The sequence below is a fragment of the Hylobates moloch genome, unplaced genomic scaffold, assembly GCF_009828535.3.
Source record: "Hylobates moloch isolate HMO894 unplaced genomic scaffold, HMol_V3 SCAFFOLD_10, whole genome shotgun sequence".
NCBI lineage: Eukaryota > Metazoa > Chordata > Mammalia > Primates > Hylobatidae > Hylobates > Hylobates moloch.
Genome location: NW_026652285.1, coordinates 99723754 through 99736985, shown reverse-complemented (window position 1 = coordinate 99736985; position 13232 = coordinate 99723754). Strand labels below are relative to the sequence as shown.

The following is a 13232-nucleotide window of genomic DNA, read 5'->3' as shown; positions in this document are numbered from 1 at the left end:
TGATTTGCTCTGTCCCCCAAGCCGCCTCCTGAGTGAAATGCCAATATGCTGGGCCTGAGGCTAGCCCGCCTGCCACGGGGGCGGGGGTGCCTTCGGGCCCGAGCCTTCCTCACCCCCTTCCTATAGCTATTGTGCAAGACTGGCCGGCACACCTTCTGGGGCAGGTCGAATCAAGGCCAGGGAACTTCCTGAGGGCGGGCAGTGGCGGGCGGGACTTGGGGGGCAGGGGGCACTATTCAGGGAAGAGGAGGGGGCGAATGCCGAATTCCGGCCCGTAGGTCCAGGCGTCCCCTGCCAGTGCCCCACATCCTCCTCGGCGCGATTCTTTTCCCGCGCAGGCAGGGTTGGGGAGGGGAGGGGACGGGGGTGACACTCAGGCTGGAGTCCCCCAGAGCACCCCCAGTTTTTCAGATGCCCCCACCAGCCCTGTCTCTTTCTCTGCTTAGGTACAGGGCGGGTGCGCTCTCCGCAGTCTCTCCGCGATCTCCCTTTCTGGGACCTTCTCTTTGTCTCCTTCTCCAGGGCGGTCCCGGCGTCCCCCGCCCTTGTGCCCCGCCCGCCCGAGGCAGCGGAGGGGGCGGGGCATACGGGGCGGGCCCTGGAGGGGCTGGGTGGGGCGCAGGGGTGCAGGGCCGAGGGCGGGGCGGGGCGCGGCGGGCGCAGGGGTGCAGGGCAGCGGGCGGGAAAGGCGGGGTTGGCCTGCGGGGGCGTGGTCTGGTGGGGCGGGGCGGGGCGCAGGGGTGCAGGGCCGAGGGCAGGGAGGGGGTCAAGGCGGCCGGCGGGAGGGACGGGGCCCGACCGGGAGCGGAGCCGGAGCGGAAGCCGCAGCCGGGCGGCGGGAGCAGCGGGAGCAGCGGGAGCGGCGGGAGCGGGGGAAGTAGGGCGGGCCGGGCTCCATGGCGCCAGCGGCGTCCTCCTGAGCAGCGCGGGCAACAGCGGCGGCGTCGGCCGGATCGGGCCGCGACTCCTCCTGGCCATGGGGGACGTGCTGTCCACGCACCTGGACGACGCCCGGCGCCAGCACATCGCAGGTGAGGGTCGCGCCGCGCCACGCGCGCCCAGGGTCCCGCCGGAACCCCCCGACCACGCCCCCGCCCCGGCCAGCAGTCGGCGCCGGGGCCGGGGTCTCGGGGGAGTCAGGCCGGGAGGGTGGGAGCTGCCAGGGAGCGTGCCCCGCGTCCGAGCTCGTTCCCTCCGAGCCTGGGCGCCCCTTCCCGCGCTCTTCTGAGCGCCACCTTTCCCGGCTCGAGGGGACTCGGAACGCCTTCTCTCCCGGAACCCCTTCGGACCCCGGGCTTGGCGGATCCCCAGCCCACGACCCCGGGCCGAGCTGGGGCAGGGGTCGCAGCCCGCTGCCCACCCTTGACTGTCCCCGCCCAGAAGCGTTCCAAGCCCATCCGCTACCAGCTTTGGGATCTCCCAGACCCAGCCAGCACGCGCTCACCTTCCTCCCCAGCCGTCCCGTCTCCAGCTCCGCCGGGCCCCAGCCCTGGTACACGTGGCGGAGGCTTCCTGAGGACGGGCCCATGAAGGCCTGGGACTGATCCTGGGGAGTGGGGCCAGGGATCGATGGGGCGCCCCGGAGGCGGTGGGGTTCCATGTCCTTTGGCGCAGACAGCAGGCTGCCCCTGCCAGCAGCAGGGGCCAGGGGACCGGTCAGCAGAGTGGGGGACCCTCAGGGCCGGTCGCCAGCCCCTTCAACCCCGTCCTTCAGCCATCCCTGCTCTCAGCCTATTACTGCACAGTGGCCACTTCTCCCAGGGACAGCTGTCCCCAAGGCTCCTGGGGAAGCCGGAGCTGCAGCGGAGGCCTGGGTTCCCACAGACTCTGGAGAAGGGGAGATAGGATGAGGATCTCGGCTGCCTGAGAAACTCCTCGCTGGCCGATCTCTCCTGGCTGGTGGAGCTGCCCTGGGTGGAATCCCAGCATTTGCTTCCCCGACATCTGTCCTGTACACCTTGGTTTTCTCCTCTTTGAAATGGGGTCAGTGATTTCTTCCTTATTAATGAGTTGTTGGGAGGCTTACGTGAAGTAACTCATGTGGCTTGCTTAGCACAGGGCCTGGCATAGGAGAGGTACTTGTACATGGGGTGACGGTTCAGGTGGGTCACCCCTCGCTGTTTAGTGGGCCCTGAGCACCGCGTCCGCCTGCACTTATTTTTGTGTCCTGTAGAATTTCACCACCGTGTTCTACACGCTCCCTTGAGAGCAGGAAGCCCTGAGAGCAGTGGCCAGGTGTCCTTTAACTCCATGTCTCCAGGGCCACACCCATGCTGGGCACTAGGGAGGTGCTGGGGAGGTCTGCCAAGTGACTGTGGGCCAAGTCCCAAGGCCAGAGTCCCTCCCTTGTGCCAGGCCTGGGGCTGGCTGGGCACAGGGGTGACTGGGATGGTGTGGAAATGAATTGGACCCTCTCTAGCCTCTGACCAGCATGGGGTTAAGTCCTGGAAAGCCTCCTTGTCGGACCAGGCCTGGACTCTGGGAGGAGGAAGGGCCAGGGCGGAGTCTTCCTGTCCCCTCCCTGTCGCAACAAGCTCCTGGGGCTCTGTAACAGTTCCTCCATTCAGGACCTCCTGTTGAGGCCCCTCGAGGGGCCTGGGTGGGGTGTGCCATGCGTTTGGTGGGGTTTTTCCTCCCCCCATACTCAGTGCTGGGCCTCCGTCTTCCCGTCTCCTAGGCTGAGAATTGCCAGCCCACCCTCTCTCCCCTGGCATGTTACAGAGGAGGGGACTGAGACCACAGAAGGTGAAGTGTCCTTTACTGGAGAGAGTTGGATTTGTTTTCTGGATACCAGGCTGGGTGGAAGAAAGTTGTGCCCACCCAGAGCCTGCTGGTCTCTCTTCTCCACACTTCAGTGCTATTTATAATCCTCTTTAAATGCCTCAAATTCCTGGTCCAGACTCACCTGAGAGGAGTTCCTGATGTGGGGGGGTGGGTGTTGGAAGGGGGCAGCCGGGAAGCCTCCCAGCCTCCTCCAGAGGAAGTGAGCTGCCTTTAAAATCTCTGCTGGAAGGGAATGAGGGTGTGTGTTTGCCGCCTCCAGTGATCCAGGCACCCTCCTCACCCCACCCAAGGAGCAGTAGGTACTCTCAAAGCTGGCAATTAAAATTCCAGAGCCCTCCCTACCTGAGGCCTTGTTCTCTGCCCCAGTAGAAACGTCACAGTTAGAGACATCCCTTCCCACAGTGCTCTGAGCTCCCAGGCCTGTTAGGGTTCCGAGGTTTGACCTGCAGCTTCATGCCCGCCCCGAGCAGGTGAGCAGGTGAATGCCAGCCTGCCTGCAAGTCCTGGCAAAGGTCAAGTGTGCTCCCGGCCACGGTGCTGTTTTGCTGCCATGGCACCTTTCATCCTGGGATTTCAAAGCCCCTGGCAAGCAGAGGCTTGTTTCCACACCAGGAGCCCCGCGGGGCTGGTGGCAGGATGACTCCTGCCTCCTTACACGAGGGAGTGTGCGGGGAGGAAGAATCCTTGGCCCGGGATCTGGGAGGCCTGAGCATCCTTGGGCAGGCCACTTCCTCTCCCTGGGTCTCAGTTTCCCTAGTTGTGAACCGAAGTGGGTGGGCCACTCGATGGCTGAAGTCCCTTTCAGCTCTGAGGGCCTAACAATCCCACATTTTCCCCACAGATCTCCGCCAGACGGAAGCCAGCTCAAGGTCCCAATATAACTCCTGCAACCTTGGAGTAATATCTTTTTTTTTTTTTTTTTTTTTTTTTGAGACAGGATCTTGCTCTGTCACCCAGGCTGGAGTGCAGTGGCATCATCATAGCTAACTGCAGCCTCGACCTCCTGGGCTCAAGTGATCCTCCCACCTCAGCCTCCCAAGTAGCTGGGACTACAGGCATGCGCCACCATGCCGAGCTAGTGTGTGTGTGTGTGTGTGTGTGTGTGTGTGTGTGTGTGTGTGAGAGACAGGGTCTCCCTATGTTGCCCAGGCTGGTCTTGAACTCCTGGGCTCAAGCAATCCTCCTTTGGGAGCCTTGGCCTCCCAAAGTGCTAGGATTACAGATGTGAGCTTCCCACCCATGAACTAACATCTTTTTTTTGTTTGTTTGTTTTTTGTTTTGAGACAGAGTCTCACTCTGTCTCCCAGGCTGGAGTCCAGTGGCACAATCTTGGCCCACTGCAACCTCCACCTCCTGGGTTCAAGTGATTCTCCTGCTTCAGCCCTCTGTTACAGGTACGCACCACCATGCTCGGCTGATTTTTGTATTTTTAGTAGAGACGGGGGTTTCACCATATTGGTCAGGCTGGTCTCGAACTCCTGACCTCAGGTGATCCACCCTCCTCAGCCTCCCAAAGTGCCAAGATTATAGGCGCGAGCCACCACACCCAGCCAAAATAATAGCTTTATTGAGGCATAATTCACAAACCATACAATTCACCCACCTAAAGTGTACACTTCAGTGGTTTTTAGTATATTCACAGAATTGCACAACCATTGCCACCATCAATGTTGGAGCATTTTCATCAGCCCTGAAAGAAATCCTCTACTCCTTAATAGTCGCTCCTGTTTCCTCCTAGTCCCTCCCAACTCTAGGCAACCACTGAACATTTTGTCTAATTGCAAAAGTAATGTGTGCACAGGCCAGGCATGGTGGCTCACGCCTGTAATCTCAACAGTTTGGGAGGCTGAAGAGGGTGGATTGCTTGACCTGGGGAGTTCAAGACCAGCCTGGGTAACATGGCAAAGCCCATGTTGTATTTGTAAAAATACAAAAAATTAGCCGGGCATTGTCGTGTGCGCCTGTGGTTCCAGCTATATGGGAGGCTGAGGTGGAAGAATTGCCTGAGCAAAAGTAACGCATGCACAAACAATTTAGGAGGGTAAAATAAAACATGAAAGCACCCTCCATCTTTCTCCCTTAAATCCCACTTCCCAGAAGAAGTCACTTAAGTGTGGTGTGTCACCATTTCCAAGCCTGCCTCTCTCTGTACATGCTCATAATAGCTTGGTATATAAAAACAGATTTTTTTTTTTTTTTTTTTTTTGAGGTGGCGTCTCACTCTGTCACTCAGGCTGGAGTGCAGTGGCAAGATCTCAGCTCACTGCAACCTTCGCCTCCCAGGTTCAAGCAATTCTCCTGCCCCAGCCTCCTGAGTAGCTGGGATTACAGGCGTGCACCACCATGCCCGGCTAATTTTGGTATTTTTAGTGGAGACAGGGTTTCACCATGTTGGCCAGGCTGGTCTCAAACTCCTGACCTCAGGTGATCCACCCACCTCAACCTCCCAAAGTGCTGGGATTACAGGCATGAGCCACCATGCCCAACCTATAAAAAGAGATATTACTCTATGCTTCTGTGGTTTGATTTTTTTCACTTGGTAAATTGGTGGACATCTTTCTGTGTCAGAACACACAAGACTACCTCATTCTTTTCTTGGTGAGTTCGTTTCTGTGTGTGGATGGTTTGTCTACCCAGCCCTCTGTGAATGGGCATTTGGGTTGTTTCCAGTATTTTGCTAGTATTCACAGTGCTGCTTGAACCTGCTGGTACAAACCCTCTGTAATATTCCAATATGAGAGAGGCCCTGAAATGGAACTCCTGGGTCACCTTTTTTTTTTTTTTTTTTTGAGACAGAGTCTCACTCTGTCGCCTGGGCTGGAGTGCAGTAGCATGATCTCGGCTCATTGCAACCTCCGCGTCCTGGGTTCAAGCAATTCTCCTGTCTTAGCCTCCCGAGTAGCTGGGACTACAGGTGCCCGCCACCACACCTGGCTAATTTTTATATTTTTAGTAGAGACGGGGTTTTACCATATTGGTCAAGTTGGTCTCAAACTCTTGACCTCAGGTGATACATCTGCCTCGGCCTGCCAAATTGCTGGGATTATAGGCATGAGCCACCATGCCCTGCCTGGGTCACCTTTTGATAGATGGACACATAGCCTTTAAGAAGGCAGCAGGCATTTGACACTCTTCTGCCAAGATGGACCTTAGCATTGAGCATTTTCATCCTTTTGACAACCAGATATGAGAAGAAGGGTGTCTTAATTATTTATTGAGCAAAACAAATAATGCCTCTTTCCAAAGTGATTTTAAAAACTTACCTCTCTGCTGGGCGCGGTGACTCACGCTTGTAATTCCAGCACTTTGGGAGACCGAGGCAGGCAGATCACCTGAGGTCAAGAGTTTGAGACCAGCCTGGCATACATGATGAAACCCTGTCTCTACTAAAAAATTAGCCGGGCCTGGTGGTGCGTGCCTGTAGTCCCAGCTACTTGGGAGGCTGAGGCACAAGAATCGCTTGAACCCGGGAGGTGGAGGTTGCAGTGAGACAAGATCGCACCATTGCTCTCCAGCCTGGGTGACAGAGTGAGACTCTATCTCAAAAAAAAAAAAAAAAAAAAATCTACCTCTCAGCATTTGGGAAGTAGCTGTGAAGAGTGAAGGGATGGAGGGGTTCCACCTTCTGCCACCCCTTACCCTGCTGTGTGGCTTCCTCATTGCTCCCCTGGACTTTGCAGAGAGACCAGCCTGGCCGGAAGCAGTGCCTGGGCCTGGGGGCTGCTGCCCTTAGCCAAGGTCCGGGTCAACCCCTGGGGGCGAAGCGTCTGGGCATGATGCTGTCTCTCTGTTGGGTCTTACATAACATGCGTTTGTTGGCTTTGACCCTGCCTTCCCCTCCATCCAGCCTCCTCTAGTCCCCCCGACTCTGTTCCTTTCCCACTGCTGGGGCCTGAGTGCCGGCCTCTCCTACTCAGAGCTGCTCCAGCCTTCTCGGAGCCTCTAGTTCTTCCTACACACACTGCCAAAGAGACCTTTCTAAACCCACGCTGGGCCATGGCTGCCCTCCCTGCTGTCCGAGGAGTGAAGTGGAAAAACAGGAATAGGAACCACTCACCCGCCATCCTGCGATAACCACTTCATCCTCTGGGAGTACTTCCCTTCTGTGTCGATCATTACACTTTGCCGGGACCATGACTCAGGTTTGTGTCTCACTTCTTTCACTACGTGATCTATAATAAACATCTCTCCCAGGTCATTAAAAGCTCCCTGGAAGCATCCCCAAAGGCTGCATTTTATTCCATTTGAGGACAGAGGGACACTTTCCCAGCTTTTTCCCTAATGCTGGACATGAGGTTGTTTCTCACATGTTGGTTTGTAGGGGCAAACAGAGCCACTGTGTGTGTTTCTTTTCTGGCTCCAGTCAACTTCCCTGTCGAAGACCGATTCATCTCCCAGCCCAACTCTTCCCGTGCTCTGCTTCCACCAACCTGGGCATTTAGAGGGAGTCTCCTTCCTGACATCTCAGCATCGTTCGGGGCTAGTGGGCTTGAAGGGGCTGCCTGTGTATTGGGGACGGGGACTGATGACCATGGCTTCTGGGTGTGTGGCCATACAGTCTAGCCTGCGGTGTGTAGGAATGGATATATTTTCTGTCTGAAGACATGGTTGATAGAGCAGGGAGGAGCAGTAATCAGGCTCGGGGTGATAACTGTAAACATTAGCAACGGTTTAACTGAGCACTTGCTATGTGCCAAGCCTTCCTTTGTCTGTATTATCTTATTGAATCCGCACCTCAGTGGCAGGCCTGGATCGGATAGTCCAAGGCCTTAGCTATTTAAACCACATTCTGCTATGACTATGTCGTCCGTGGTGCCCAGATTGGGCAGGGGGACACTGTGAAAAAGGCCTCCAAGAGAGGTAAGCTTTTGGAGGCGGGGAGAGGAAGTGGGAGGAGGAGCCGAGTGGGAATAGAGCAGCTTGTGTCAGGCTCCCTCCCATAGGTTGCACAAATCTATCCCACCCGTCATTACTCAGTCTGAGACTCACAGCCTCTGACCAGCCCCATTCTCCTTCCCTGCGCCCCCCTCCTCCTTCCCCGTGGGCAGAGCTCATGACTCACTCCACCCCGGGCTCCTGCAAGCATCATCCTGTGGTTGCAGAAATTCCTGCACTGCTTTTTCCTTCCCCTGCCCCACCCCATCCACTTCTGTACTGGAGGAAGAAGGGTATTCTGTAGACACTGCTGGGCAGAGGTTTAAGGAAGGAGTCGGGGCAGATGCCTAGGTTTAAAACCCGTGAGGGTGGAGCAAAGCCATTCTCGTCTCCTGGTAGAATCTTAGGGCCTGAGTCATGGAAGGCTACAATCTTTTGATCTCACAAATTTGAAAACTAGAAGAACAGGAAGTGTCCACCCGCCGGGACTGGTCCCATTTTTCTGGAGCTGGGCTGCTTCTGGCCCACGAAGGTGAAGGGGCCTGCCTGGTGACGTAGTGGATGGTAAGCCTGAAGATGCAGGGAGCCCAGAGGTTTTGGGGCAAGGCTTTGCAGGCAGACTGGGTTTGAGTCCTGGCTCTGCCACTGGATGGACTGGTGTTTGGGGGCAAGTCAGTCACCCTATCTGAGTCTTAGAGCCCTCCTTACGTGAGGATGATAGTTCTGGCGTCTCAAGATATGAAGGTCAAGTCCCCTGGTCGGTGCAGAACAGCGTTGGTGGGAGGTGACAATACGTGAGTGGTATCTGTTATGATTATGACTTTACTGAGCTAACTTGACACCCAGGGAGATGTGTCTGGTCTGTCTGTGGCCTCCTGCATCCCCTGCTCCCTGCCATGTGCTCCAGGAAGTTGACATGACCCACTCCCTTCCTAAGCAGCCCTAAATATGAGAACCTTCTTCTCTTCCAAGGTCAGAGGAGCACCAGCCTATGACCCTGGACACCTGGGGTATTCAGCGAGTTCCTGGAGGGTGGTGGGATGGGGCTGTGGTTCCAGCAACGTCAGTCACTCTGCAGCAGCATCCATCTGTGCCTGGCATTTGGCAGTGCACAGAGGAAAAGGGTGAGAAGATGGATGGGAACGTGCTCCCTCCTTGCCCACCCGTGTGTCTTAAGCCTGGTCCCATTGACCACTTGCTGTGTGACTCTGGACCCAATGGCCATGCCTCTCTGTGCCTTTTCTCCCCATCTGTGACCTCAAGGCCAGTATCTACTCTTGGGAATTCTCTGCCTCTGAAAACCCTTTTGTAGGGGTCTCAAGATGCCTTCCAAAGGCAGGGCTGGTGGCTTCTGTGTAGAAATAGAGGTGCATGCCTGTGAGACCATCAAGGGGTGTGATGAGCTGTGGCTCCCAACACACGTAGTCCTTATTTCTTGTATTACTTCAATCAATAGTTATTGAACACCTACTGTGTGCCCGGCGCTGTGCTGGGCACCAGGGACACGCAGCTGCACAATCACATGGTGCCTGCCTGTGTGTGCTTCCTGGCTGGCTGTCCCTCCTCAGGGCAAGCAATGTTCCCAAAGGGAAAGGCCTTCCTCGGGAAGGTGTGAGGGAGACTGGCCTGGGGTGGGCCAGCCTGCTGGGACTCAGGATGGGGGAGGTAGAGGGAACCGCAAAGGCTGGTCTTGGCGAGGAGGGGCCTTTGTCCTTAGGGTCCCGGGGAGGCCTTGGAGGCATTTTCAGGCAGAAGTGGCACCGGTGGGTCAGCTATGAGTGAGTGTGGATGGGAGGAGGTGAACCCCATGGTGAGAGGGACTGGACCTGCGTGGGTGGGGGTCGGGTGCAGTGAGGGACATGCGTGTACAGTGGGGTGGCGTGGCCAGGCTTCAGTGATGGTGCTGTGCAGGGCTGGGGCAAGCTGATGTCCGTGACTCTTGGCTACAGAGAAACCTGTCTGGATTCTGTAGTTTGTTTTATCAAGGCAGACCTTCAACCACTGGTCCTGCAGCCTCTGCTCCCACTCCTCCAGTGACAGGAAACTCAGTCCCTTCCCAGGCAGCCCTGAAAATGAGAACCTTCTTCCCCTCCAAGTGTAGAGTAGAAAGAGGCCGGGAGTCGGAGGACCTGGTTTTGAGATGCTGTCAGGACTGCCCTGTCATTTGGCAGCTGCCCTCCCTTCTCTGGACCTCAAATTCCTCATCTGTAAAGTGGGCACAACAGTATCCCAGGCCCCTGAGGTTGTTGTGCAGGGTCGGTGAGATGATGTGGCCTTAGCTCTTTGCACTTAGGGAACATCGGCTCCTGGTTCATCCACTGTTACCGTTATGTGTGGTTCACACAGGACATTGGCCAAGGGAGGCCTTCCTCTTGCAGATCAGAAGTGCTGGGTGTGGGTCAGGGTGCTGGGTGGAGGGTCCACGTGCAGGGGTGGGGGCCCAGGGAGTAACTGGGCATCCAGGAGGGGAGGAAGAATGAACTGTGGTTTGCAAAGTGCAGACCCCACTTTCCCACCTGCCCATCTGTGGCCAAGCCAACTGCAGCTGCCGTCCGTCTTTCCCATGCCCCATGCTGAGCAGAACTATTTGTGTCCAGCCGAATTTGTGAAGCTTAGCACCTTCTAGAAAAGGAGTCCCTTGGGAAGAAGCTGCCCACCCACTCGTGCTCCAGTCACCTCTGATTTATTCCACCTGCCAGGAACCACTGGTGGCTGTGGGCTAGGAGGCAGGCTCCCCAGGATGGGTGCTTGGAGGCCTCTGACAAGCCCTTCCTTCTCTCTGTGCCTCCTCCTCACTTTGCCTATCTGTGCAACGGGCATGCCCTTCCAGCTCTGACCTCTTAGGGACCTGTGGGCCTTGGGCTGCACTGAAGGCACAGAGCAGGTGCAGCACCTCCACATTGCAGGAGGCCATCTTGCTGTTGAAGGAAGAGCTTGCTCTGAAAGCTGTCCTGTGCCTGGCCTGAGCTGGGAACTGGGGACGAAGCAGTGACATGAGCCCTGATCTCATGGAACTCATGCCAGCCAAGAAGGTTCCATCAAGCTGGATGTGCTGTGGCTCATGTTACAAAGCCAGTGGATCTTTATGTTTCCCAGAGTGTATGTTGGTTTCAGCACTCAGTCGGCCCATCTCAAGAGGCAGCGTGTCTGGCCCTGACCTGGTGGCAGTATGCTTCCGCCACTGAAAGCTGTGTGGCCTTCGGCACACAGCTCTCCTCTTTGGAGGTCCAGTTGTCGCTAAGGTGGGTTTGGTGCTCCCTGCCTTTGGGGTGGGTGAAGGTTCTGGGAGGTGCACTGCGCAGTTCCTGGCTTGTGCACGGTGCTCAGTAAACAGCAATTGGGTTTTAGCTGAGTTCTTAGGGAAGCTGTGTGTCATTTGCCTGGCCTGTCAGAGATTTAAGCGGTGATTCAGGCATCTAGAGGAGGAGGGAGCTGACAATTGCACTTCTGTTTTGCTTTTTGTTTTTGCTTTTCTTGAGAGCAGTGTTCTCTGGGAGGCGAAGGGTAGAAAAGAGAGCTGAGTTTGAGCTTTGGGGTGGGCAGGCCTGGTGGGCTGGGGGAGGTGTCTGCCTCTCACCCTACCGTACCTCCCCCAGCCCTGCCTTGATTTTTGAGGTGCTGATGAGAAGTGTTTGCTTTTCTTTTTCAGGCCCAGACCCTTCCTCCTCCTAGCCCTGGAGGACCCCATGAGCTCCTCTAACCAATCCCCTCCTTTTTCTCATGCCCGAGTAAACTGAGGCCCAGGAAGGGGATGGGACATGCCTGTGCTCTCAGGGGCACCAGAGCTTGGCTGGAACCCAGGGCCTTGACCCCAGCATGAAGGTTTTCCCTCTCCGACTTCGTACTCCCACCCTCCGCACCCGTGCGGGGCCCCAGACGGCAAGGGATGGTGAGGGAAGGAATGATTGGGCCGGGTGGGGCTGCAGAACTTATAATTATGAAAACTGGGTGGGTAAACAAGCTCTCTGGGAGAGAAGCAAGCCCTGTGCGGGCCTCACAGATGGGCCTGTGTCCGAGGAGACAGCCCAGGCCTGTCTATGCGCAGACAGTGAGGGGCTGTGTTGGACTTAAAAAGCCAAAGCCACACTCCCCTCCCACCCCCACTCCTATATTTCAGGCTGCCAGGAAAAGAGGAGGGGAAAAGGGGCAGCCCTTCCTTCCAAGGAGGTAGGGGCCGACCCCCTAGGACTCTCCTGGGGTCAGCCCTCCTGGCCCAGCTTGGGACAGTCACAGCTCAGTCCGTGACCTTGGTCAAGGGGCATCTCTCCTCTGGGCCTCAGTTCCCCATCTCTAGAGCAGAGGTCACCCCATCTCTCAAGGAGGGTGGCAGGATGGGGAAATATTTGAGCCAACTGGTTGAATACACTGAGCCCTTTCACTCACCCTGACCCGAGGCCAACTGGGATCTCAGAAACTCTTCATTTCTCTCTGGCCAGAGGCAGGGGCCCCACTTGGAACAGAGGAGTGACTTTCTCAGTGACCTGAGAGCCGGCCTGGTCCTGGGAGGCCAAACCTCCAATCCTGGCCTGACTGTAGCGGGCTGCGCAGCTCAGCTTTCCTGTCTTCCTGCTGAGATTGTGGCAGAATCCGAGAGGAGCTGTTTCTGGTGCCTGCCCTGCAGGCTGGGGGCTGGGCAGCTTGCCCTACCTGGAGGCCCCCGGGTGGAGCCTGGCAGACTTCCTGAGCAATTGGGGCTGAGCCCCCGCCCTCCTTCCCCTCTTCTTGCAGTCCCCTGTGTGGCTTCTGGGAGTCCAGCTCTGTAGATGGGAGGCCGGTCCTGCTTCAGACCTCTGTGGCCTTGGGTGAACTCCTGCCGCTCCTCCAAGCCTCAGTTTCCCCCATGGTTCAATGGTGGGGTTGGATAAGAGCCTCTGGTAGTAGAGTGACCTTGCTACTAACCATGTGTCACCCTCCTTCAGACTGACCCTTCCAGGCTGTCCTGTGCCCTCAGGGTCAAGCCCAGATCCTGAAATGCCTTCACAGACCAAGCCCTGCAGCCAGTAGCCCCACTCCTGGTAGGCTGGATCAGGCTCTTCCTCTGAGCTCCCACAGCCTCTTGGCCACCCGTGTGTACCTGTAGCCCTTCTCACATGGTTGTGATTCGTTTTTGTTTTTCAGACAGGGTCTTGCACTGTTGCCCAGGCTGGAGTGCAGTATTGCAATCACAGCTTACTGCAGCCTCGACCTCCCGGGCTCCAGCAATCCTTCTGCGTCAGTCTCCCCAGTAGCTGGGACCCCAGGTGTGCACCACCACATGAGGCTAATTTATTTTTATATTTTGTATAGGCAGAGTCTCCCTGTGTTACCCAGGCTGGTCTCAATCAAACTCCTGAGCTAAGCGATCCTCCTGCCTGGCCTCCCAAAGTGCTGGGATTACAGGTGTTTGAGCCACCACGCCCAGCCCATGGTTGTGATTCTAATTCCCATCTGTGATATGAGTACCTGAGGGCTAACTCACCATGGGCTCCCCTGAGGTGGACAGGTGGCCTCACAGCTCAGACTTGCTCCACCAGCAGCTGAACAAGTGCCCCTAGGTCAGGTGCCGTGACACTTTATGCGTTGGTTTCATTAGC

General features: G+C 56.6%; 1 protein-coding gene across 1 annotated transcript in view; it reads left to right on the top strand.

Moving 5' to 3' along the window:
• Positions 1-895: 895 nt before the first annotated feature.
• NIBAN2 (niban apoptosis regulator 2) overlaps positions 896-13232 on the top strand; it is a 63287-nt gene continuing 50950 nt past the window's right edge. Inside the window, exon 1 of the mRNA XM_032165182.2 lies at positions 896-1031. Within this exon, the coding sequence (XP_032021073.1) occupies positions 977-1031 (55 nt within the window). The 5' untranslated portion in view covers positions 896-976. The remainder of the gene's footprint in view (positions 1032-13232) is intronic.